At 40.1% G+C, this 24,662-nt stretch overlaps 1 protein-coding gene across 1 annotated transcript in view; it reads right to left on the reverse strand.

The window, feature by feature from the left end:
* The window catches only part of csmd2 (CUB and Sushi multiple domains 2), a 231,318-nt gene that overhangs the window by 69,660 nt on the left and 136,996 nt on the right, over positions 1 to 24,662 (reverse strand). The window contains exons 18-29 of the mRNA XM_034125465.1: positions 24,262 to 24,449; positions 23,396 to 23,584; positions 22,714 to 22,830; positions 21,692 to 21,907; positions 20,676 to 20,864; positions 19,189 to 19,358; positions 18,675 to 18,831; positions 18,299 to 18,490; positions 13,597 to 13,723; positions 2,965 to 3,167; positions 2,170 to 2,361; positions 283 to 421 (exon numbers count right to left, since the gene is read on the reverse strand). Of these exons, the coding sequence (XP_033981356.1) occupies positions 283 to 421; positions 2,170 to 2,361; positions 2,965 to 3,167; positions 13,597 to 13,723; positions 18,299 to 18,490; positions 18,675 to 18,831; positions 19,189 to 19,358; positions 20,676 to 20,864; positions 21,692 to 21,907; positions 22,714 to 22,830; positions 23,396 to 23,584; positions 24,262 to 24,449 (2,079 nt within the window). The remainder of the gene's footprint in view (positions 1 to 282; positions 422 to 2,169; positions 2,362 to 2,964; positions 3,168 to 13,596; positions 13,724 to 18,298; positions 18,491 to 18,674; positions 18,832 to 19,188; positions 19,359 to 20,675; positions 20,865 to 21,691; positions 21,908 to 22,713; positions 22,831 to 23,395; positions 23,585 to 24,261; positions 24,450 to 24,662) is intronic.

The raw sequence follows: 24,662 nt of genomic DNA on the forward strand, positions 1-24,662 counted from the left end.
CAAAATCTGATCAGCTCATTTTCAGACAGGTTTTTATATAAATGGATCAGGACAAAAAGAGAGTGAATATTTTTTCCTGAAACTTTCAGAATCTCTTTACACAGAGGGGACACATGTTGATGTAGAAAAGACATGAACAATTTGATTTTGCATAATAGGTGACATTTAATACTTGTAGCTCCAGGAGTTATAATAAGGTTATTGTTTGATATACTAGGATGACATATTATTGAACATAAATGGACTCATATAGTGTTTGCATGGTGTGCTACTGAAGCTTACTGGTTGAAGCTAAGAGCGATGACATAGTCCTGTGTGACGGAAACTGTCCAGTCACACTCCCTCCCATGGGGGTAAGGTTCGGGATAGTCCGGAGACAGAATCAGACCAGCAGGACCCGTCAGGTTCCCACCGCATGGAGCTACGGAAAGATCGAAATTAATACATTAGAATTATTAAAACAGTTAAAACCCCCATTTTCAGCCACTGTGTATTAACATAAAAAACATTCTGCTATCCAAACATCTTATGATGGTGTTCAATCTCATTTCCAATTTGAATATTTTAATGATTAGCCTTACTCTGCCTTTATTACTTTTTATAAAAATGCTTACAAAGTTAATTCTTGAACAAGCTGATTCTCAATTAACTGATTAGCCATATGCTAATATATGCTAATGTGGAAAAACAATTACAGCATTGACAAAAAAAAGGTTAAAAAAAAGGTGTTACACAAAACAAAAATTCAACAAAAACAAATAAATGCAAAGTGACATAGCATTTCCAAAGGCTTTATGAAATACCCACTTCCAAGTAGCAGATACATTGTTTAAACTGTAAATCATAGTGTCCTGATTTATTACGTATATTGCTTCCCCTTATGAAGTCTTAGTGACAGATGCTTAATTAAGACGTAGCTAAAGCCCATTGACACCACTCACTATAATCTCACCTGTGACTGTCAGACAACTGTCCTTCCTAACCCCTCACCAAACAATATCAAGCTAATTAAGCTAAGAACTAATTAAACAAGGCAGCTAATTACAAGGTCTTAATTGCCATTGTCAATTCACATGGTTTTGTAGGGCACTAAGTGTGATCATATATTAAACAAAGACAGTAAAAGAGTGGAGGTCTGAGTTTCTATTGAGAGGCAGGGTAATCAGATCTCTGTCTGCTGCAGTGGCTTCAGGAATCGTCAAGGGAACGAGGCAATCGGGTTTGCCACTTAGGATTCACTTACTGTAAGAAGTCTGTTAGGTAATCAAGTTAGGAATCTTTATTGTCTACCTGTTTCAGACCAGCAAGTGAAGTGATATCGTATACTGCATTATGGAAGGTGTAAGGCGTAGTTGATTTCATTAAAACAACTTCGATAAATTATCTTCTGTCATAACTAATAATATTGTTTAAATCTTATAAAACATAAAGTTTACCCACAAAAGTATAACATATTTCCAAAAGAATGGGGTTTCTGTGTGTATATATAAAACTGCAAGTAGTCCATGTTCTTAATACTCTTACTCTATACTTATATATCAACTTTTGAGCTGTAGCGAATTGCGATATATTTTAACGACACACTTGATCAGACAAGACCATTTTTTGTCTTCATCTCAGCTAAACACTCACCTCTTTGCACTGGCTTTTAACACTAGTTGAACATAACATGTTTACATTTGTATGTGTTTTTATATGTTTCTAGTTATTGTGCTTTTTATCATGTTTAGAATTATTGTTTTATTATTTTACTCCCATTGTGTTATTTGATATTGTATTTATTGCCTGTACAGCACTTTGGTCAACTGAGGTTGTTTCAAATGTGCTATATAAATAAATAAAGATTGAGATTGATTGAGATTATTCATGATATAGCTAGATCTTGTGAGCGTTACATATTCTTTTTCTTCTGTATGCAAGACTAACATTCAAAGTTTGTATGTTCTGTTTGACAAAGTTAATTACACGTTAAGATGAGTAATCCAAAACACCAGTGTAATTACAGCAGTGGTAATTATTGAATTAAAGCAAACCTCCATAATTATAGATGCATGTGATTTGACAAGAGTGCTTGTGAAATGCGTCATACCAAGATATGATTTGATATGAGCCCTACAAGTTCTGATAATATACTCCATTCAGCCTGATGAGCCCTCACTGATGATATACCTGTGCAGGTGGGAGGGTCAGGCTGCCAGAAGAAGCGTCCATTGATCTCTGTGCAGGTGATCCTGTTGGCCCCCTGCAGGACGTAGCCAGGATCACACTGGAACACCACATGGTCCCCGGGCTCCCTGCTGTCTCCGCCGCGCGTCCCATTGGTGGGCAGGCCCGGATCATTGCAGGAGGTTGCCGTGGAGACTGAAGAAGACATAGAGAAGATGCTCAATCATGAAAATAATTGTTTCAGCTTCGCCGTGAGCAGAGTTGCAGAAACTCAAGATCTATAACCGTCCCTCTGAAGCGCACTGCCTTTGCACAACCTGCATTTTAATTTAGGGCCATCAAACACTGGAATATTCTTCCAGTTGAACTTAAAACCTGTACTGACTTTAATTCATTCTCTTATTGCGCAAACAAATTGATATTAAGCAACCAGTTATGCCAACATTAATTACACTGTAATCTGAATTTGAACTGTATTTTAATATAATATTTGAACTGTACTATGTATTATTTTATTGACCTTTACTTAAATCATGTCGTTTTATAATTGTTTGTGTGATAGAGATATGTGTTTGTTGATTGTTACCTAAGGACTGCAGATGGAAATGAGCTATTAGCTCAAATCTGGCATAATTCATCTCTTCTCTTTTCTGAAATTAATGTATTTGTATGCATGGTCCTTGTTGACATAAATACATAATAATAATACCAAGAACCATGATGAAAGAGGCTTTTTTTGTTATGTTTTTTCTCTATTTACACCCTTTCCTATTCCTTAATCCCTCTTTTCATCCTCACCAGAGAACTGCATAGCAAAGCCCTGCTTGCTTGTGAAGAAGTCTGTGGTGAACTGCAGGCTGACAGTGTTGAAGGTGCTGTGGCTGTCCGGGGGCAGCGAGGAGCCGCTCAGCTCCCTCAGGAGGACCCCTCCCTCCTGGGGCCCGTCCCAGATTCGAAGCACGTCGTGGACCTCCTCCGTGTGGTAAACCAGGAAGTGCAGACTGTTGAAGACAAGATACAAGAGACTTTAGAGTCCATGAATCAGATTCAGAAACAGGTTTATTACCAGGTAGGTTGACACGTGCGAGGAATTTGACTTGGTGTCGTGGTGAATACATCAAAGTAAAACTAACATTTAAAAACACAGATAGCAAACTATTTTAAGAACACTATAATCCGGTAGTGGCACAGTCAGTAGGGTCTTGGATTGTGAGCCGTAGGGTCGCCGGTTCAAGTCCCCGAACAGACCTAAATATGGAGTGTGGACTGCTACTTGGAGAGGTCCCAGTTCACCTCCTGGGCCCTGCTGTGGTGCCCTTGAGCAAGGCACCGGACAACCCCCTTCCCCCCCCCCACTCCCATTGCTCCCCGGGTGCTGTACAATAGCTGCCCACTGCTCCTAGTACTAGACTCCTGGTACTAGGATGGGTTAAATGCAGAGGCCAAATGTCACTGTGTGTGCTGTGTGCTCTGCATGTGTGACCATTAAAAAGGGTTTCATCCCTCCCATTCTATTCTATTAATAACAATACAAAAAAATAAGCAAAAATATAGTAAAATAACTATAAATAAAATAAGGCAGTATTTACATTGAAATAGAATGGAATAAAATATAAAATATGTGCAGTAAAAAAAAATACTGTTGCATATAACAGATAGATTTAGACATTAACCCCACGTCCCCCTCCTTAGGGAGAAAGCTTCTTTTTTCACAGAAACATGAATGCTCTGACCAATGCCACTTTTAAATTGCGTTTTATTTAGTTTAAACAAACCTTAGGTAATATTATATGGAATGTATTTGTAGCCGAAGTCCATATATTGCAGCTTTTAAATGTAAAGGTTTAGTCAAGAGAAAAATCGAGCTATAATTCTCCGTAACTGGGGATTTCAAAAACATTCTGCCTCCTCCATCTTACAATGTTTTACAATTAAATCAGCATGTTCTTTGTATTATGTGGAGAAAAAAGTAACAATCATGATAAAAAAGCATAACGGTTAAAAAATATAGGATTTTTAGGAATGCAATTTACCATTTCTGAAAAAAAAGGGATTGAGTCAGAGCCAAGCTGGAAATAAATGGATTAAATCAAACTAGTATTGTTTATGTTTCTTGGTATTTATCTACGAAACAATGCAGACAAGGTTTCATGTTGATCAAAGAAGACAAAAGGGATCAAGAGAATACATGAACAGCAAGATAAAAGGAGGGAACCAAATACCATTTTAAGGAGAATCACAGACACCAGACTTAGAGCAATGGATGTTCCACAGTGTCAGTCAAGCAGATTCGTCTGTCACTGCGTTTCATAATTTTAGCTCCAGACGTCAGAAAGATGATGCTGTCAAAGTATCTAGCCTTCACTTTGGTGGAGACAGCTGTCAGACAGCTGGTGGTCCACTGGATGTAAAATGTACCGTTGTTGGGTGCCAGCCTCAATGCAGTGGATTTATAATTCAATATTGCTTGGAGTCATGTGTAAGTATGTGTTCTAGACAGGCTCGGCAGGGACTAAATGGGAAGAACATAGTATTTTACATCAAATGGCAGACTGGTGGTGATGTTGACATTGGCGACTCAATATAAAAGGACTTATTTAAAAGGCAAACTGTATTCTCAGCAGCTTTATCCTGCGGTAACGTCTCAAACATTTAGAATAAATCATAAAAATGTTTATGTCAGCTCATTTAATTCACACCTCAGACTTTTTTCTCCGAGACACACTGCTGTCTTGCATGCCTTCAAAATACGAGCAAAAAAGGGAGCACAATGAGATTAAGGTGTCCTCAAAAAAAAAGAAAGCAGTTGTGTTGAACTGAACTTGACTCCCCTGATTCACACACAAAGCATTTATCAAAACAACACAGTTTTTTGCCTATTCAAATGTATGACAACGAAAGAAAACATTGCTTCTAATGCGGCTTCGAATACTCCGATTGGATGACGTGTGACGTCTTGCACACATGTCACATAGATACTGAGAAACTCCAATTGGTTGGGTAAATATATTTCATAGTATGAATATATGTTTACCCAACCAATTGGAGTCTGAAATTGCAGTTTGAGTATTGCAGTATGAAATTCATACTGCAGTTATAACGGGAAAAACTTATAGCAAAACTTGTTTCAACAAAGTCATCCCAAAATTAAGGAAATGTTTAATATTTGTTTTTCTATGACTTCTAAATTAATTGAGATGATTCAAAGAGCTTGTTTGAAAATGAAATAAAGACAATGTCATTATAAAAACTCAATAAAAAAAACAATTTGCCCCAAAGCAAATGTCTGACTCAGTTTTATTAAAATAAACAAAACTCATTGTAATAAAATGCTCATGCAGCAGTTACGTTCAAACACCAGTCTGCGGGGCCAATATCAAGTAATCTTTTTTTTTCCCATATCATTTTAAATTCAATGTAATGAACGCTCATCTGTTTCTTAGTCATCCAGAGGGAATCATGGTACCTGTTGGGCTTTAGTATCCTCTTCCCCTTACACACATCTACTAAGCCTTGAGCTACAGATGATGCAGAACAGCAACCCACTGATATGTCAGGTTAAGCAACAAGTTCCTACCGTTTCTACATAATTGGTGTCAGCATCCGATGCTCATATTGTCTGATGTGTGAGCAGCCGCCAGAGGCGACTCAACAATATGCGGTGTGTGTGGATACTGTACATAACCTACTTGACAAGTCCTGTTGCAAAGCCTGTAAAGAAGTGCACATAACACAAACACGTGCAGTCAGGCGCATGAGTGCATGTTCACGCAAATGCAAACTGATAGGTATGTTTTTAAGGGATATGCTGTATTACATGCCTTTATTTAAACCGAGGCAGAGGGAGAGAGGTATACGCATTTACCTCTGTAACTCTTCAAAGGAGCACATTGCAGGTTTCAGCTTTTATTATCAAAGAACTGGCATAAATATAAGTCTGTTCTCCGCACTCGTTTCTTTGTGTACAGTTATCTAGCTAATAATCACTGAAGTCTACATAACAGCCTTTGATATACACGTTATTGCCGAAGGTGTAGCCACTGTGCATTGGCCAATAACATCTACTAATTAAAACATATTTCTGTATGTAGCACTTAAAAAAATGTGGCTTATCTGAAGCTTATGTACTTTAAATGTGTGTCCCTATGGATGAATACCCTCATTGTTAGTTGGATAAAAGTGTCATTAAAAGCCCAAAGCCCGTCTGAAATGATAACATTGCTCCTAGAATTACCGCCTGGCAGTTGTATGTTTCCACAACTCAGTCAATATGCAATGCACATCCATGTCTGTCCAAAATGTGTAATAACGTCATCATTTAATCCGATAAGGCATTTCTGCAAAAATGGTCATAATTAGCGTAAGGATTCTTAAGTTGTGGACAAACATTTTTTCCGTGTCTATTTGCACCCGGGTGAATAGCAACAGGTATTTGGCTATTTACACCTACCCTGCCCCAAACCCCCTTCCTCACATAATGCAGTATAGCTTAGAATTAGGCTACTTGGCACCAAAGCACGCTCCAAAAGTCATGTCCAAATTAGAGTTGACAGTGCGTCTTTGGTGTGAAGGTTACAAATGTAAAAAGGTAGGTTACATGAAACACAAAATATAGCTTTTACAAAAACGCTGTCGTCTCACTGTTTGTGTAATTTCAATGAGATGGTAAAATATGCAAATAGTTTCCTTTCACTTTTCTCCTGTAACATTGTGAGGAACAGGTGATTGAAAATGGATTTCTAAAAGTGATGCAAAGGTTTATATATTTGAAAAGTTGTGTTCATGTTGCAATATAGGATGTAAATGAATTATATTCTAATATATTCATTTTGAAAAAACCCAATGTGGCTATATACAACCCGTGTGCAAATAGCATCTGCCAAAATGTTTTGGGGTCACGTGATCTTACACTTTGACCAAAAACATCTTATCAGTTCACCCTTGACTCCAGAAACCCTTGAGTGTTTCTGAGATCTTGCGTCCACTAGAATGGTTCAGACAAACTTGAAAACATGATGCCTCTGGCTGTGCCGTAGCATGAGCGGAGGCATAAAAACAGCAACACATAACTAAAGCATGAGCTGTGGGAGGAGATAGAAGAGCGAGAGCAAGCTTAACCCGTTCACTTCTCCTCAATACTCTGGGCTAACCCAACCTAAATGACAAGGCACACATCTGTGATATCTCTTGTGGCACTGAGAATCTAATACCAACGTTTCTAGACTATAAAGAGTTAGAGAAGACAACCAGTGTCAACAACTCAGTGGTTTTGAATCAGAACATGTGGGTGTGAAAGTGATACTTCTTTAGCAAGTACTGCTGAGGGGGAGCACTTCAGAAGGGTTATTGACCCTGAAGCGCAGCAGACAAGAGCAAGGTGCCGAACCTTTGGCAGATAACACCTTTAGAGTTTTGATGTATTTCTGCAAACTCATAAATGAAATCTGCAGAAATACATACAATGAAGGTGAACTAATTATCTTTAAAGATGGTGTTAGTGAGTTGGAGAATAACATTTAAAAAAAAAAAATGTTAAACTCGGAATTGATCTACAATTAGTTTTCTTGTTACAAAATAGAAGCTAAATTATCTGAATAAAATATAACAAAAGATCACCAAATATCAAATATTTTTAGAATTATGTAAAACACCATGGTCAAAAAAGGTGTTTGATATTCTACAGTGCTAATTATCAGATTTCTGTACAGTCTCTGATGTAACTTGTATACCAGTCCAGGTTTATTTTAGCATTATATAATATACATGATTACATTCAGGTTGTAGTTGCAGTTGTGTGATCTCCATCCACCATCGTGGCTTGTCTCCATTCTTCAGTGACCAAAGCTCATGTTAAAAGGCCTCCATCCCTGTCATGTAAGCCCCTCAGGCAGTGGATGTAAATGCTGTTCTTTAACCCTGAGGTACTAGTAACCCTTACCCTATGCTCCACCTCCCCTTACTCTAGACAGGAGATGCTGAGGTGTTTTCAAAGATGTATCCGCATCAGTTAAACATCAAGAGAATGTTTTCAGATGTATGTACAGTTATACCTTCCTGCTTGAATTATTAATGTGAATGTGTGTAACATATGGCTGATTTGCATGAGCAATGTTTGAATCAAACACCAATCATGTGTTGGATCCATGCTCCTGTGCTTTTTTTAATGCAACATTCAGGACTGTCAAACACCAAATGGCATCATGCTCTACGTTCAGATGTATGTGTTGAAAGAAAGATGGAAGGATGGGTGTAAGTAAGACGTACGTTGAGGGAAAGCAGAAGGTAAGGGAGGGAACAAAAACAAGACCAGCGTTAATCATTGCCGCGCTGCCTGAAGAAGAGGATGATGGCAGGAGGATAAGAGGTTGATGGAGAGCAGAGGAAGCTCGGAAGGATGGAGGGATTTGTGCTGAGCAGTCGGATGGATAGGATGGACGTGGGCTGCATGTTAGGATAATTGGTTCCTTTTATACAAGATCTAAATAGCCCATCTCTCCTTGTCACTTTTTGAGAGTGAAGCCGGGATAAGGAGATGGTGAAAAAGAGAAGATGGGGAGAGGATAAGAGCGATGCTGGCCGGAAGCAAGACAAATGTTGAAAGGGGCTTGTGAGATCTATCCGTCTTTCATCTGCTCAGTAGGTGTGAGGGCTGCAGACTAAACTTTCATTTATTTGTAATGAAGAAATCTTATTGGCTCTCTTTATTTTGAACTATCTTTTTGTTTATTACTTATTTGTCTTGCTTTATTGCCCTGGTTGTTGATGCAGAACCTCCTGCAACAGCAGCCTGAGAGCAGAGTGTGTGTACAGGTCCACACTTGTTCAATTGGAAAGCCAGACTCAGGAAGTTGTTCATTGCAGAGGATCTGAGAAGTGAAGTGTGAGGGGAAAGTCCATTTTTTTTTTACACTTTCTCCTCTTAAGAGAAAGGCTGCTGGGTGAAGTGGAGCGTGTGGGGTTAGAGGAGGGAGGAATAAAACCACAGGTTGAGAGAAGTAGGATTACTGTATTTCTCAGCAAGGAAAAGAAAAGTGTGCGCTGTCAAAGCTTTGTAAAACCATAGAAAGCCATGTTTTGAAGTTTAGGAAAAACCTTCCTTAATACTTGTTCCCTTCCTAAATCAAGTATCGGAGGATTTGCCGAGAGGAGATGAGAAGGTGTAAGAGAGGGACGGAAAATATGCATCAGGTCTTTTTTGATTCTGCCTAAATTATTTTGTATTCATATGAGGAAAACAGAGAGAGAAATCGAGAGGCGAGACTCTCTCACATGAATACAAAACAGTGGAGCTGCAATCAAGACTCCTGTGGGGAGTCTTCAGTGTATGTGTGCATGAAGACGATAAATAAGTAAGTATGTGAGGGGGTGTATTGATGTGTGTCGAGTAAGGTATGAGAAGATGAGGAAGAACAGAGATGTCGACGAAACTTCCAACTGCCTGCTTTTCACCACTAATTGAGAATGTGTGTATAAAGCCTATCGCATGTTCGGAGCTAACCTCATCAATATGTGTGGCTTCTGTGGGCCTGTCCCTGTGGGTTCATCCATCAGGGAGACACATCCATGTGAAGACACCAAGCACAGCAGACAGATCAGCCAACACATGGGGGTGTTGTGTCGACACTTGAACCGTCTTGTCCAGTTCTTGTACGGCAAAGGCACATGATGTAATGCCGTGTAAGCCATTCAGATAAAAGGACAGCCGCTATTATTTTTAGGCAAGAAAAGGTTGGAAATTGGAAAGTGAATCAGTGAGATTAAAGTAGAGGTTAAAGAACATCCACACACCCACACATTTGCACCATCCATTTTCCACATTCATTCCTTATCACTCTACTCTGTCCCTAGCCATCACCATCATCTAAGAAATGTCTCTAACCTGAACCTAATTTAAAAAGACAAAAATCCAAGTTTGTATTCTCAACATACCCATTTACTACACTTTTTCTAAAAATCGCTATTTTGATTGGTCCAAAAACAAATGCACAAACCCACACACACACTTGAAATACATTATATAACATTGTCTTTTGGGGTGAGCAAACCCAGTAAAATATATGTGCATATTTATGTAAGACTGAAGGCAATATGTATGTGATGGAGCATAACAAATGTGGGCTGCATTGCATTGGAAAAATGCTATGTGTGGCTCCTAAGGCTGATCCGCCTTAAAAAAGTTTCCTTAAGCGATGTTGTTGCTGTCAATGCTAGCTTTAGTAGACACACTGCACACACACACACACACACACACACACACACACACACACACACACACACACACACACACAACACACACACACACACACACACACACACACACACACACACACACACACACACACACACACACACACACACACACACACACACACACACACACACACACACACACACACACACACACACACACCACACACACACACACACACACACACACACACACACACACACACACACACACACACACACACACACACACACACACACACACACACACACACACACACACACACACACACACACACACACACACACACACACATTCTCCCTTAACGTTCCATGGACTGAACGGAGGGGATTTTTTTGGGGGGTTGTGGCAAATTGGCAGTTTAATCAAATATCCCTCTTTTTGTCTATTTCTCTTAACCTCCCTCACTAGTGTTGAACAAACAACCGGGCACTGAGTTATAACTTTAGAAAAATATCTTTAAAATATCTTTTTTAAACAGTGCTTGAACCTGTGGGCATGTACCGTGTAGCCTACCTCCCTCCTTTGATCTTTGCAGCATTAACCACTGACTGTTCTATCGCTGAAATGGCTCATTACCTCCCTTATCCTCTCGATTGCTTTTTTATTGTTATGATATCTTTATGTCTGTATTCCTCTCTCTGCCTCCCACCTATATTCCGTATCCATCCATAACTCCCCGCAAACCAGTTGTGGGCTTTTCAGATGTCACTCGGCACATCTCCTGGTCTCTCACAAACTCGCAGCGGTTTAATTTGTATGCTACCTTCGGCTGCAACATTTGATATACAAGGAATCCCCGGGCTAATGCATTGCAAATTCGTCTCAATAATGAATTGCGTGGGTAGGATCAAAGGCATGGATACAGAGCATAGCACCTTGCAGAGGAATGCCGGGGACCCAGAGTTGCTGAAGGCACTAATGAACCAAAACTAGCAATCAGGAGGGACCTAGGAATGTCAGATGGGCTAGCTATGGGACGACACTCACACACAAATAGATCCATGCAGAAAATCAAACAGAACGTTGCACATTTATAGAAACGACATGGCAAACTGAAGAAAATAAAGTATACAGTGCTATCTGATAGTATTATGTAGATGTGTTTTTCATATTGGATTTAACATAAAACATGTGCCAGAGCAAGAATGAGTTAGTGTTGGAGTGTGTTGAGTTAAAAGGCTTGCATGATATTACCAGGGCAGATATACATTTCTGCTGCTGTCTGTTAAAAGTTATTGAATATGATCACTATCATGTACGTTTATTATGAATGACTTCCTATCCCCTAACATTGGTGAATTATTATTTATAGAATGTTTAGAAAAAGTGCCGGGATTCATAAATGTCATACATGCACCACTAGGATGGTCAAGTGATTATCTAGGAGAAGTTAATTCAATTTATGAGAAGAGAGATTATATCCCTCCTACTTAAACCATCTATTGTGCTCATCGCCTCCTCACATGCTCCTTCATGTACACATGCATTTATGGATTAATCAGTATCCTCCTTCACAGCACTGTTCCCACATGTACCTAGGCTTACACACTTATTTCATTAGTTTACTGCTCTGCTTTATGACAGTGCATGCACACCATTGATATTCCAAACACGTCCAACACAATGCTAGCTCCATGTTTGTGGCTTAATGGCCGACCATTTCGATGCTGTCAAAACATGGGAGTTATCATAAACATGCTGATTTATGACTGACACATGTCTGCTGTCCTGAGTAGCTTAATGGACGGAGAATGACACATACGGGGTTAAAATGTCTATTTTCCACAAGGACAAAATCTTGTTAAAATGTATCCTACAGTATGTACTTGATGTATCTATATATCTATCTATCTATCTGTCTGTCTATCTATCTGTCTATCTATCTGTCTATCTACTGTATGTTCAAACATTTTGAATTGCTTGCACACTGGACAAAAAAAATGTTCACTGTCAGATGGCTGAAAAGACTCTGACTTTGAATGGTCTTTCATGCTTTTAGGTTGTAAACATTTGCAAAAAATGTCATATTTTGTACATGGGAACTAACACTATACAATGGTCCATCCAGACTGGCAACTGAAAGAGCATACAAACAGACAAAAACACCTCTGAGAAAAGTTCAAATGAATAGCAAAAATGTATTGCTAAAAGGAATTGAGAGCTTAGCATCAAAATATGTGTATTATTAAAAAGGAGCAATTTATTGTTTGAGTATCAAGTGCAGAATATTGCCTGAAGTATAAGAAGCTTGAATTAAATAAAGCACATTTTCAAACTTCAGAATAGAAATAGGAAGTTGGTCGAGGGTTAGCTCTATTGGAACAGGAGCCACAGGAATGGGCACATCAACAAACATTTGCATACATGAGTGAATGCACTGAATGAATACAAAGCAGGCGCACGCAAGTGCACGCAGAGTCAATAGAGGAAGGCAAATAGTGACAGATGGAAGCAATTTTGAAGGAAATTGAAGCATGTAGCTAGTTATTCCTAAATTCCTATAACTTCAGACAATACATTTACTGATGCAGAACAACAAAAAAATTGTTTTCTAGCTGTTACAATTGGGGTAATAGGCTGATTGTGTATTGAGTATTGAGTATTATTCCCAGCACAACCTTTTAGGAATCACTACCCTGCGGCATCTCAGGAACACATTAAGGAAATATTGGGGGATCCTGCAGGGCACGGTGTGGAAAAAGGACTGCTGCCACTACCCTAACCATATGGAGAGAAATATCTTTGATCACAAAAAAAATATGCAAGAATGGAAACAAATATGATGCTAGAGAATAACCTAAGTTTACATTTTCTAGAAAGCTATCATCAAAAACCTCATGCTAGATACAGGGTCTTGCAGGATTTTGCTTACTTGCATTAAGTCAAATCCAAGAGAGTAAAGCATAGAACACACAATCATAGCCCAACACTTGACTTTCTTAAGGCTCTGAGGTGGCATTTCCCCTTACCCAGTAGTAACTCAACTATTGGCCAATAGCAGCTCGCTGAAGATTGATTACACAGCAGCCTGTGAAAGTGATGAATACCACAGCAAAAAGGAGGTCTAAATTGGAAGTATATTGAAAGGTGGTGGATTGAAAGAAAGAAAGCCCAGGAAAAGAACAATGTAATCAGAAAACTAGAAAGGCACGAACAAGGAAACAAAGAGTTGTTCAGACCTAATAGTGCTTCCAGAGGGGGCCTCGATGGTCCAGATGCAGTGCAGGTTGTGCTCATAGGGCGCTGGGTAGCCCGGAGACAGGATACGACCAGAAAGCTCGTCCTTGAGGGCGCCCCCACACTCCGCTGGAAAGAGGAACAGAGAGAGCGACAGATTAAGGAGCTGAGCAATTAATGCTAAGAGGAAAAGAAAAGGTGTAAAATAAGTACAAGCGCATCAATGTTCTGAAAGTCAAATTAATAAAAGGATACGGCAAGATTAACATACTTAACATGCCAGAAACTGCATTATCCCACTTCCAGTAAAGTGCATCGCGCCGGTTTCCTCTCATCATTATTAATTATTGACATGGTATAGTCGAACGCTAAAGTTTGACGTGCGTCATCATCTTGTTTGCAATTTGAATGATAAGAGGGAGAGCAGCCAACTTAATATACTCTGTGCATCCTCTTGGCTCAGTGAAGGCAATCCACCAACTTTACAAATGACCTCATCCTGTTACCTTTAAAAGTTGATGGACTGGAACAACATAACTTTCAATATGTTTAAAGAACTCATTTTCACTGATATGGAAAAATGGGTTGGGGTTAAAGGGACCCTAAGATGCTTTTATCGGGGTTTCCCTTTCCTGTTGTGTGGTATTTAGGTTGCTGTGCATGTAAATGGCCTGCAACGGCTAAAATCACAAACGTCCCTACAGAGGGAGTTTCTCTCCCAAACCCCCCCACCCTGTCTGAACACCTCCATGGGTCCCCTCAGTGGACTTCCGTAACATAATGACATTATTTGTACATTGTAACACTTGTGCTTCTATTGGTTAGTGCTCCAACACATTGTACATGATAGGCTAAGAGGCGGGACATCTCTAAGCAGTTGACCAATCACAACAGAGCCGGCAAGCTAACCAATCAGAGCAGACTGGGCTCTGGTTTCAGACAGAGGGTGAAAATAGGTGCTGCAGCACAGGCAGTATGAGAAAAATAAAGAGCTTTTTGAACATTAAAGCATAGAGACATGTCACAGTAGAGACACAAATAACTAACTGGGATAGGAGTGTAATAAGGCCCCTTTCATGTGAGTTAAAGGCATTTTAGGGCTCAATCTATAAATATGTATACTCCAAGTATGTACAGAATAGATACATGTTTCCTATTTCGGAGGTGTCATTGATATTAGCATCTACTGGACAACATGAGACTATGATCATACCGAAAGAGTGGAAGACATCCGAGTATTGTCATTGAGATGCTTATGGGAGTGTTTGTGGCAATAGGTGTAGTGTTTGTAGACAATATGGTTCTAGTATCATATCACAGTTCAACAAGCCCCCCTGAGGAGCTCAACAGACATCAAACATGAGCTCCATCTCTCAAGATATTGACAATCATGCATCTCTGATACTACAAAGCAAAATCAGGGGCCACAATATTTTCTCAGGAACAGTGGGAAGAATGGAGGTATTTTTTCAGCTTCAAGTAATACATTTCCATCAGAAAGGCTTTGTGACTGAAAAGCAATTTTCAGCCCCCCTTCAATTACCCCCTCCTACTCTCATCCAAAAAGTGAATGAAAAAAAATGTTCTTTCAACAACATTAGACTTAAAGTGTTTTTGTTAAGATTGTTGAAGTCATCTCATCTGACAAGAAGAGGGTACAAGTCTTCTACTTTCCTTTTTCTTCCACTGAGAGGAAAATAGCTCTTTCAAACAAGGGAAAAATGGAGGTCAAGAAATCATGCTGATGATGATGATGTGACATCAATCTCATGAAAATAGACCCTGTGTTGAAATACGGCAACAGCAGAAAACACACGCATGAACAGGCTGGCAAGAAACCAACTCAGGAACTAACTAAGTGAACAAAACAGCGCTCACACTCAAAGAGAAGATCACACCATCAGACAGACAAGCTGTTTCTCCGTAAACAATTTGTCACCTTTCATTTGATAAACATGCCTTTCCTTGCGTAAGCAAATATGCTTTGTTTCTCTCCTTGCCCTCCTACTTCACATTCTTCGTCTCCCTCGGGCGTTGTACATTTCAACTGCAATAATCACCAGAGCTGGCCTCTGATCGGTTTTCACACAATACAAAACACAAACTTGAAATAGAGTTTATGAAATAATTAAAATATTGGATTGTCCTCTCTTATGTCACTATATTGGAAGGAAAGTAAAAATGCGAAAATAATGAAAGGGAGAAGATGGAAGAGGTTTTAGTCTCTCTCTTCAAGCTTTTCCCCCTCTGTTATGCTTTTCTTGTTGAAAGAAACTTGCTGTTTTTTTTATGGAGTGAGAAGTGAAGAGGGTGATCTATCACTGTGAGACAAAGCCATCTCTTTCCTCTTGCCTTATGACCTAAGAAACTACAGCTCAGTGCTGCCATGGCAGTGTAACTCGCTCAGCTACTCTACCCTTCAATCTGTGTCTGCACATACACCTTTATACAAGTCAGCTTGGATTCTGCCTCTTCTTGTCCCACCATTTTCTCTGTACATTTCCCCACAAGACATACTGTATGTATCATTACACATATATCAAAGTTTGATATATGGAAATAAAGCATGTGGCGCTTTACATATCAAACAGACACATAACATACTTAATGATGGCTACAATAGGATGATCCATTTTGTTTCCAATACATATTGAATTGTGAATTGCATGAAATTATGAGCTGTTTTTGTTTTGTTTTATGTATGTTTGACTGTGTGTGTGTGGACCCCGGGAAGAATAGCCAATGATAGTGCTAATGGGGATCCTAATAAATAATAACACAATCACTTTACTTAAACACAGATACAAATAATGTAAAACGGTGCAAATTGCTAATTAACAAAAATAAATTGGATAGGGACTGTAATTATGAGCAATATTGTTGTTTGTTGTGTTATCATACGACTATGTTCCCACATCAGGGTCGAACACATCGCTGCTCAGGCTTTCAACCTTGCAACTTTCCTCTTCCGTGACTTTCAGGAAATAAACTCTTCCTATTGTTTTCAACTCAATTTCATTCTCCTTCCTCCCCGGCTCGATGTACCCTTCTCATCTGTGTTCAGAGTGTCCCCGCTGCTCCAAAAATAATCCCACCATTACAAACAGAAGCAGTCCCTCATCTGCTCCCAAATTCACTCTGGCTGTTTGGCTATCATTTGCAGCGAAAAAGGGGCACGGGGAGGACAAACCTGTTCAGAGATATAAAGTTTGTTGGATGTTGTTTATACCTAGTCATGAAATTGCCTGTCAGTTTGAGTTGAAATGGGAGCCAAGAGATATTATTCTAATCACCTTGGCGGGTGTCAAAGAACACCAACCTGCCCGTTTTCCTTAACGAGCTTCTGGCTGCTTTCTGAGAGACTCTGTCAAAATGTCTACCATGAGAAGATTGGAAAAGATTGCTCTGCGTTTCTTTTACCATGAAACCATATAGGGCAGTATGTGTGCGTAGGTATGTCAGTTTTGAAACATAATAAAGCAGACCATGTTAGTGTTAGCTGCCAACGACTGACAGGTGAACTGTAGGTGAACCCTACCGAATGCTCAGATGGGTAAACTATCTAATGGAGAAATTATCTCCATAAAATTAATTTTAAAAGTCTTTCCACCACAGACAGTTATGGGTTAATACCTGCCTATGTGCTCGGTGTGCTACTGATACGGGGAGAGTCTTATTTTAGTGAAAATAAATAATGCAAAAAGGGAGTCTTTGCAATCGGGATGCAATATGAATTTATGGAGCGGAATAGAGCACAGTCATTTCCTGATGAGATAATGCACTGAATAAGGTGCTGGGAAAGCAACCAAATGGATGGCCCAAAATAGCAGAGCTATAACAAACCACAGAGCTTCCCTCAACCTGCACCAGCCAATTCACATTGTTATGGAAATAAAACTAGGTCAGACATGTTGGTTTAGCTGAAAGAACAAAAACTGGTAAGGATTAGTAGCGTGCCAAACACTAAAGCAGCCACTGATAAATACAGTAATATAATGTGTTTCAATGCTGCAACCTGGATTATTAGCTTAATTTAACATAGCATTATGAAACCGATGGTGATGTAAGGAAAGGTAATAACACACTGTCCTGTAAGGCAGGATAGCAGAGAATAGCCTTACATTACAGGACAGTTGGTAGCTGATGTAACCAGGTGTGAGATGTACATTTGGTCATGTGTTGCAATCAACACTTTTTTTGCATTTACATAAGTATGTTTAGTCTGCCGTTCTTCATATTTCTACAATACATCCTACATGTGAAAGCCTTAGCTAGTAGATCAATTGCATCCAAACAATTCTCCCACGAAACGTGATGATTTGCTCTCCATTAAACAACACATCTTTACTACAACTTGGTCATCTGCACTTTTAAACTGCTGAATCAAAAAAGTGGTTATTCTGCAAAACAATCTATTTAGCTTTAATACTTTAATTACTTTTTGTTGACAGAATTAATGTCTCAGATCTTTCAAATCTTGTACTGAAATATGTTTCTATGGTTGTACAATACATACTTTTACTTTATGTAGTACTTCCCATGTCACAAACAGACTGATGTTACAGAGATAGGTACAAAACTGTACACATTGTAAATGTGAGAAAACAAATCTAAAGAACCCAAAATGATATTGGCAAATAAACAAATATTTCTCTAAACAGCAAGGACACAGTTCTCTAATCCCCTAAGGACCATCAGACTCACCCATACAGAGTGGGAGGGAGCTGTCCCATGACCTCCTCTCCCCCCTCAGGCAGGTGAGCACCTCGGGTCCTTTCAGGGTGTAGCCTGGGTCACAGTTATACGACACGGTGCTCCCTGCAAAGTGACCCTTGTCCTCCCGCTTGTAGCCAAATTGAGGAGCACCTGGATCCTCACATTTCACCAGCTCGAAACCTTGGATGCAGAGGGTAAGGTGAGGAAGGACAGTACAGCACAGCAGTAGGAAAGTTTTATTAAACAAAAAAATTGTATGGATTTGATGAGGCAACAGAGAGAGTTGGAAGCACATAAACAAACAAACTGTACCAAAATGCAAATGTTAAATGTAAAGAAGGGTGGGTGTTTGTGTGTTACTCACTAATGAAGTGCAGTTCAAAGCCTTTGCTGGTGTTATCCGCATTGCTGACAAACTCCAGCCACATGGAGCTGGAGGTGGTGTTCAAAGTGGTCTCTAGCATCTCGCTGCCTGTAAACACCCCCAGCAGACGAGCCTTATTACTGCTGCCATCAAAGACCTGGGAGGAAGAGAGGCAGAGTGGGAGGAAGCATCTGCATTAAGATGATCAGGTGTGCACATGCAGATATGCTAACAATGCCACACACACACACACACACACACACACACACACACACACACACACACACACACACACACACACACACACACACACACACACACACACACACACACACACACACACACACACACACACACACACACACACACACACACACACACACACACACACACACACACACACACACACACACACACACACACACACACACACACACACACACACACACACACACACACACACACACACACACACACACACACACACACACACACTTCCCCTCCACCCCCTCACTTTCAGCATGTCATCCTCCTCCAGTCTGAATTCGCGTGCTCGTAGCTGGATGCCTTTTCCCGGCTGCGTCTGGATAGAGTAGATGCACTCGTGGTAGTTGCCGTAGTAACCGGGGTAGTTGGGTGAGAGCAGCACCCCTTGCATGCCAGTCACGGATGAGCCGCATTCAGCTAGAGAAGAAGAGAAGGAGCAGAGAGACAGAAAGAGAGATAGAGGAGGTGTTGGAGAGAGCAGAGGACATGTCAATCGCTATATGCTTGAAACTGGCAGAGTATTTATTCATGCCGTCATGCAGAGGGAGATGGGAGAGGTGATGGAGAGGGGGATAAAGTCGATAACTACACCTGAATGTTGAGTGGCACATCATCGTAATCACAATGCAATCTGAATAAGATTAACAGTAATTTCAGCTCTATTTGAAAATTGCTTTTTCTGAATCATATCAGGAAAAGAGTGGACAATTTGGGGCGGCTTTTTATGTAGGAAAATAGCTGCCAACATTTAAATAGCAACAAATGATTCCTGAATGTTATCTTTGGCAGCGAGGTAAGATGAGGTGATGGGACTGTCCCAGAGGTGTATAAATAAATAACGAGTTCCTAATATAAGGCTGATGATATGTGAGAATAAAACAATGTGCCATCATCGCTATCAACTTTTAAAAATGCGGATTCTTCTGGGCCAAACACAACAAGAGCAGCATTTTTAATTTTCTCAGTTAAATATGCAACGAGAACCGGGGCAGAAGAGGCTGTCAAGTAAATTATAATACATTAAAATAGATTGACCTACTTAACACATGCCTAAACACTGACGATAAAACGTAGAGACAAATCCGATATTATTGGTGTGGGTAAAGAAAATAAATGTGACTGCACCAAATTGCTTTGCTAAACTGTAATTACTTGTTTCCAATGGAGAAATGTCAAAATCTTAACGTGAACAAATTACCTCAGAAAAGAATGCGCAAATGGTAAAAAATACTTCCATAAAATAATTAAAGTAGTCCACAATTTGGATATCCAGAAAAGAGCTATGATTAGGACAAACGCAGCAAGGTCAATCATGCCTTGGCCTATGGTTTACCTATAATTAGGACCATTAGGATACCATGTGTTTACATATAAGCACTCTAAAGCAGCTCTTAAGGTTTGGAGCATCATATGATCAACATAGTGACTTCAATCTTTGCAGATCGACTTCAATAACTTCAATAATAAACATATTTCAGCTCTTGAATGTCATCTTCATTAGAGCTAAGCCATCATTTGGACAAAGTCAAAAAGGTTGTTTCTTTGAAGCTGTCCAACAAAGAGACAAAACTCAAGCGCATGGAGAGACGATAATGAGGAGAGTTGAAAGGGAAATGCCTCGTCTTGCAATGTGATTGACAGTTTTGTACATTAATGGGTGGGTGGGTGTGTGTGAAAGGGCGAGTGTGAGGAGGGGAAGTGACAAAAGCCAAAAATAAACATGTGACCACCTACCCACACACCTTGGCAGAGGTGAGCTCCACACCCGCCTCCTGCCCCCTAAGCAGATCACCCTCGCCGGACCCTCCAGTCGGTAACCCGGGAAACAGGAGAAGATGAGGGCGTCGCCCACTCCGTACTGCAGGCCCTTCCTGGTACTGTAGGGCGGGATCCCGGGATCCTCGCATGGCTCCAAATCATACTCTGTAAAAACAAAAGTATTAGTCGTACATAAAGACACTAGGTTAACTGTGATGAGTATTTGTATTTGTTACTTCCATGTCCTGTGATGTTTAAATGTGTGTACATGTAACTGATAACACTTATTCTGTTATGCTTTGAAATGTTAAGAAGTTTAAAACACTGATTCAAAGGAAGTTGAACCATGTTTAAATCGATTGGATATCCTCAAAAAACCAAGATAACATCCAACACAATGTTACTTATTAAAATCAATAAAGCATCAAGTGGCTATGAGGGGTAAAGACATATTTCTTAACATTTAGGCCTCCTTCCAGGAAAGCTTATTATTTTGAGATATGTGGAATTACATTTTTTTATTATATTCTGTATACTGTGTGTTGGATTTCAAATGAAGGGATGCTGTGAGAGCAAAAGGAGGTGAAATGATTCTCTCAGTGGGTAAAGGGCCATCTGTGCTCTATCCTAATTGATTCATTTCAATTTAATCAATTCTCTTGATGTTAACCATTTCATTATTTACTCTCGAGTGGCGGTAATTACATATTTCTAGGACACATACTTAGATAATTATTTGCTCCTTGTTTATGGTGGCCTCCTCCTAGCTAAGCATCACTCTTACTGTGTCAATAACCTTGTAATTAATGGGGTTACAGAGAGTCTCTGATCCATACTTGTCCACTCTCAACAAGTGCTTAATGGTGTAACCTTTTTAAGCCAGAGCTCATGGTCTCTTCCAAATAATTTGCACGGCTCAGTACTGTGACTGGAACTTTTGGCTTTCCTTTTATTCGCCTCTTAGCAATTTGAATGACTAAATCCATTCTCACCAGAGAAAGTGATGTTGAATCCCTCATAGGAAACGGAGAAGTCGGAGAGGAAGCGGATCTGAGCCGTGTAGTTTCCAAACAGGCCTGCGCTGAGAGGGGGGGGCAGAGTGGAGCCCATCAGCCTCCACAGGGGCTGGGAGAAGCTGCCGTTCTCCGTCACCAACAGGAAGTCATGAGGGCTCTCCAGGTGGAACGTGTGGAAGGTGAATTGGACGCCTGAAAAATAGAGCAAAAACATACACTGATATAATGTGTTGTCTATATTGACTTGATCGCACATTGAGGTTTGGTTTCACATATATGTATATATTGTTATTTGCACTATTGTATATATTTGTACTGTTGTTATATTCATAGTTTACTAGACGAGACTCACACCTGTCTCCTATCCAAATTTGTGTAGACCGTTTTTTCTTTTATATATTTGCCGTTGTACCTTCTTTTTATTTATACCTCTTAATGTGTTATATCTGTCTAGGTATGGGTATGTATGTGTTTACATATGTGTTTGTATGCATGTATATAAACCTATATGTATATATATGTTTATTCTTCGGGACGGTGAGACACAGCATTTTGATCTCCCATTTGTATCACACATCCAGAGACATTTAGAATAAAGTTAACTTTGATATTCCTGCAAGCTAAAAACTAAATCAAATGTTTGTTGTCTTGAAGCAGTCTGAACTTTTTGTTATATAAAATAATATATTCCCTGTCTCGTAATGCACACAGCCTCAATTCCCTGTCTTCCTTCCCATGTACTCATCAAAAACGTTATGCCCATGCAGAGAGAACAAATAATCCTGTATCGTTTTGATGTGAGCACTCTACCAAAAGGTGACATGACTGGAGTATTGTCCCGTGGCAGCGCAGCCCTAGGCCAGCCTCTCAGCACTCCAGTCTTAAAGATTCATCGTGTTCGGCAGGATAAAAAAGGGCCACTCAGTAGGGGGAGATAACATTGTAAAGGAAATTGAAGTTGGCTGCTGCAGGCGTTGACACAGAAATGCTCAGCTCACCTTTGCCATGGGAGGTCTCGATTATCCACGTGCAGTTCAGGTTGTGTGGGTAAAAGTCTGGGAAGCCAGGGGACAGGATGGTGCCAAAGTTGCCCTGGATGTAACCTCCACACAATGCTGAAGACATAGGGAGGACAGAAACAGCGAGAGATGGATGAGGGAGAGAAATGAGGCAAAATCAGAAAGGGCAAAACTAAGTGGATGAAGACAAGAAATTAACATTTTCCCCCAAAATTGGGAAAACTTTTCTGGGCATTTACATTGCAGTGAAATACATTTGAAAAGAGGTGCCCTTCAACACAGCAGGAAGAACGAGAGTGGTATCATCAATACCATTAAAGAGTGGGCAGAAATCAATAGTGTCCTCAAATATAAAAGCATTTACAGATGAAGAAAAAGGGGAACATCAAAGGGCAAGCTCATGGCCTAACATATAAAACATTTATGATGAAATGAAGCAGAAACCTTTAAAGCCTAAAACAAGAGTTGTTGAGAGAAATGTTATCATCTTGTATGGATTTTATAATAACTTAGAAATAGCTATTTAAATGTGATGCAACATGAAGCAAAGTACTTCTCATGTTTGGTCTGCAAAAACATACAACAATGAATTTAGCTTTGATCTTATTCATGAAAACTGGCAGGAGACCATTAATTTCTAGGTCCATTTTATGGAACGTACCATCACAGGTAGGCAGGGGGCGGCTCCACTGAAAATTGGGTTCACATTCTAAAGGCTCTGTGTCGCTAAGTGTGTACCCTGCGTCACAGGTAAATGTCACCAAGGCTCCCACATAGAAGTCATTGCCGTGTCGCTGTCCGTTGACAGGTATACCCGGGTCCACGCAGTGATCCGACTGGAGCTGCAGGGCTGGAGAGGAAGAGACAGAAGAGGGGAAATACGATCAGCCACACGAAGGTATTGAAATTCCACCTGCTAGCAGTGTAATTAGGCTGATTTCCTGTTTTCAATAGTTCAACTGTAGGTCAAGAAAAGTTAAAAGGGCATTTTGCTCTCCAAAAGCAATCCCCATAAATAATTCACTTGAACATCCTTCTTCAACAGGAATAAACCAATGAGAAGTTTCAGCTCCCGCTCCGTCTTGCATAGTTTCTGCCTAAGTAACGTTCGCGGTGAATTATTTAAGCCTTGCAGAGATTTCATCAGAGAGTAAAGGTTACCAGCATGAGCCAAATAGGTAGGAATGAAGATAGGAATGCTTTAAGGTTTGGATTTAAAGCATGATTGAAGTGTGTGGTTAAAGCGTGCGTGCAGTTTGTGTAAACGCAGTGTTTGGCAACGTGTGCCAAGGCAGGGATATCTGACAAAACAATCTAACCCCATTTACTTTCTAATTATAGGTGTTCTAATGAGAACAGCTTCATGGTGAAATTGACAGCTTGCGGAGGTTGTATTTACATCTGAGACTGTAACGTTTTTACAAGTACAGTGAACAAGGCTTATGAAGCACGGCTAAATAAGCCCTTCATCTACCGTACTGTCTCTTTGGTCGTGTGTTTGATTTTTAGCGCACTTTAAGCTCTTACTTTCGTAACGTATGCGGAATCCGATGTCCGAGTGGCTCTTGTCAGTTGAGAAGAAGAGAAACAGGAAATTGGAGGTGCTGATGAGGAACTGGGGAACCTGGGTTCCCTGGTAACTGCCAATGAGATGTGAAGAGGGAAAACGTCCATCGCGCACCTCGAGGATGTCATAGTTGACCTCTGTGCGGAACCTGAGAACAGAGTAAAACAAAGTAAGTTGATTGTTGATTCACATCAAAAACAAAAGTTATTTTCTCTACTGGATCCCACGTCTCAGAGGGTTACTGCACTGATTGGGGAGTGAGAGGGTTCATGCTGCAATCCAAGACCCTTCAGTCAACATGTTGAAGAGTCCTTGGGCAAGATAACTGACCGCAGATCACTCCTGTAGGTGTCTACGGGTC

The sequence above is a fragment of the Trematomus bernacchii genome, unplaced genomic scaffold (assembly GCF_902827165.1).
Source record: "Trematomus bernacchii unplaced genomic scaffold, fTreBer1.1, whole genome shotgun sequence".
Taxonomy (NCBI): Eukaryota; Metazoa; Chordata; class Actinopteri; order Perciformes; family Nototheniidae; genus Trematomus; species Trematomus bernacchii.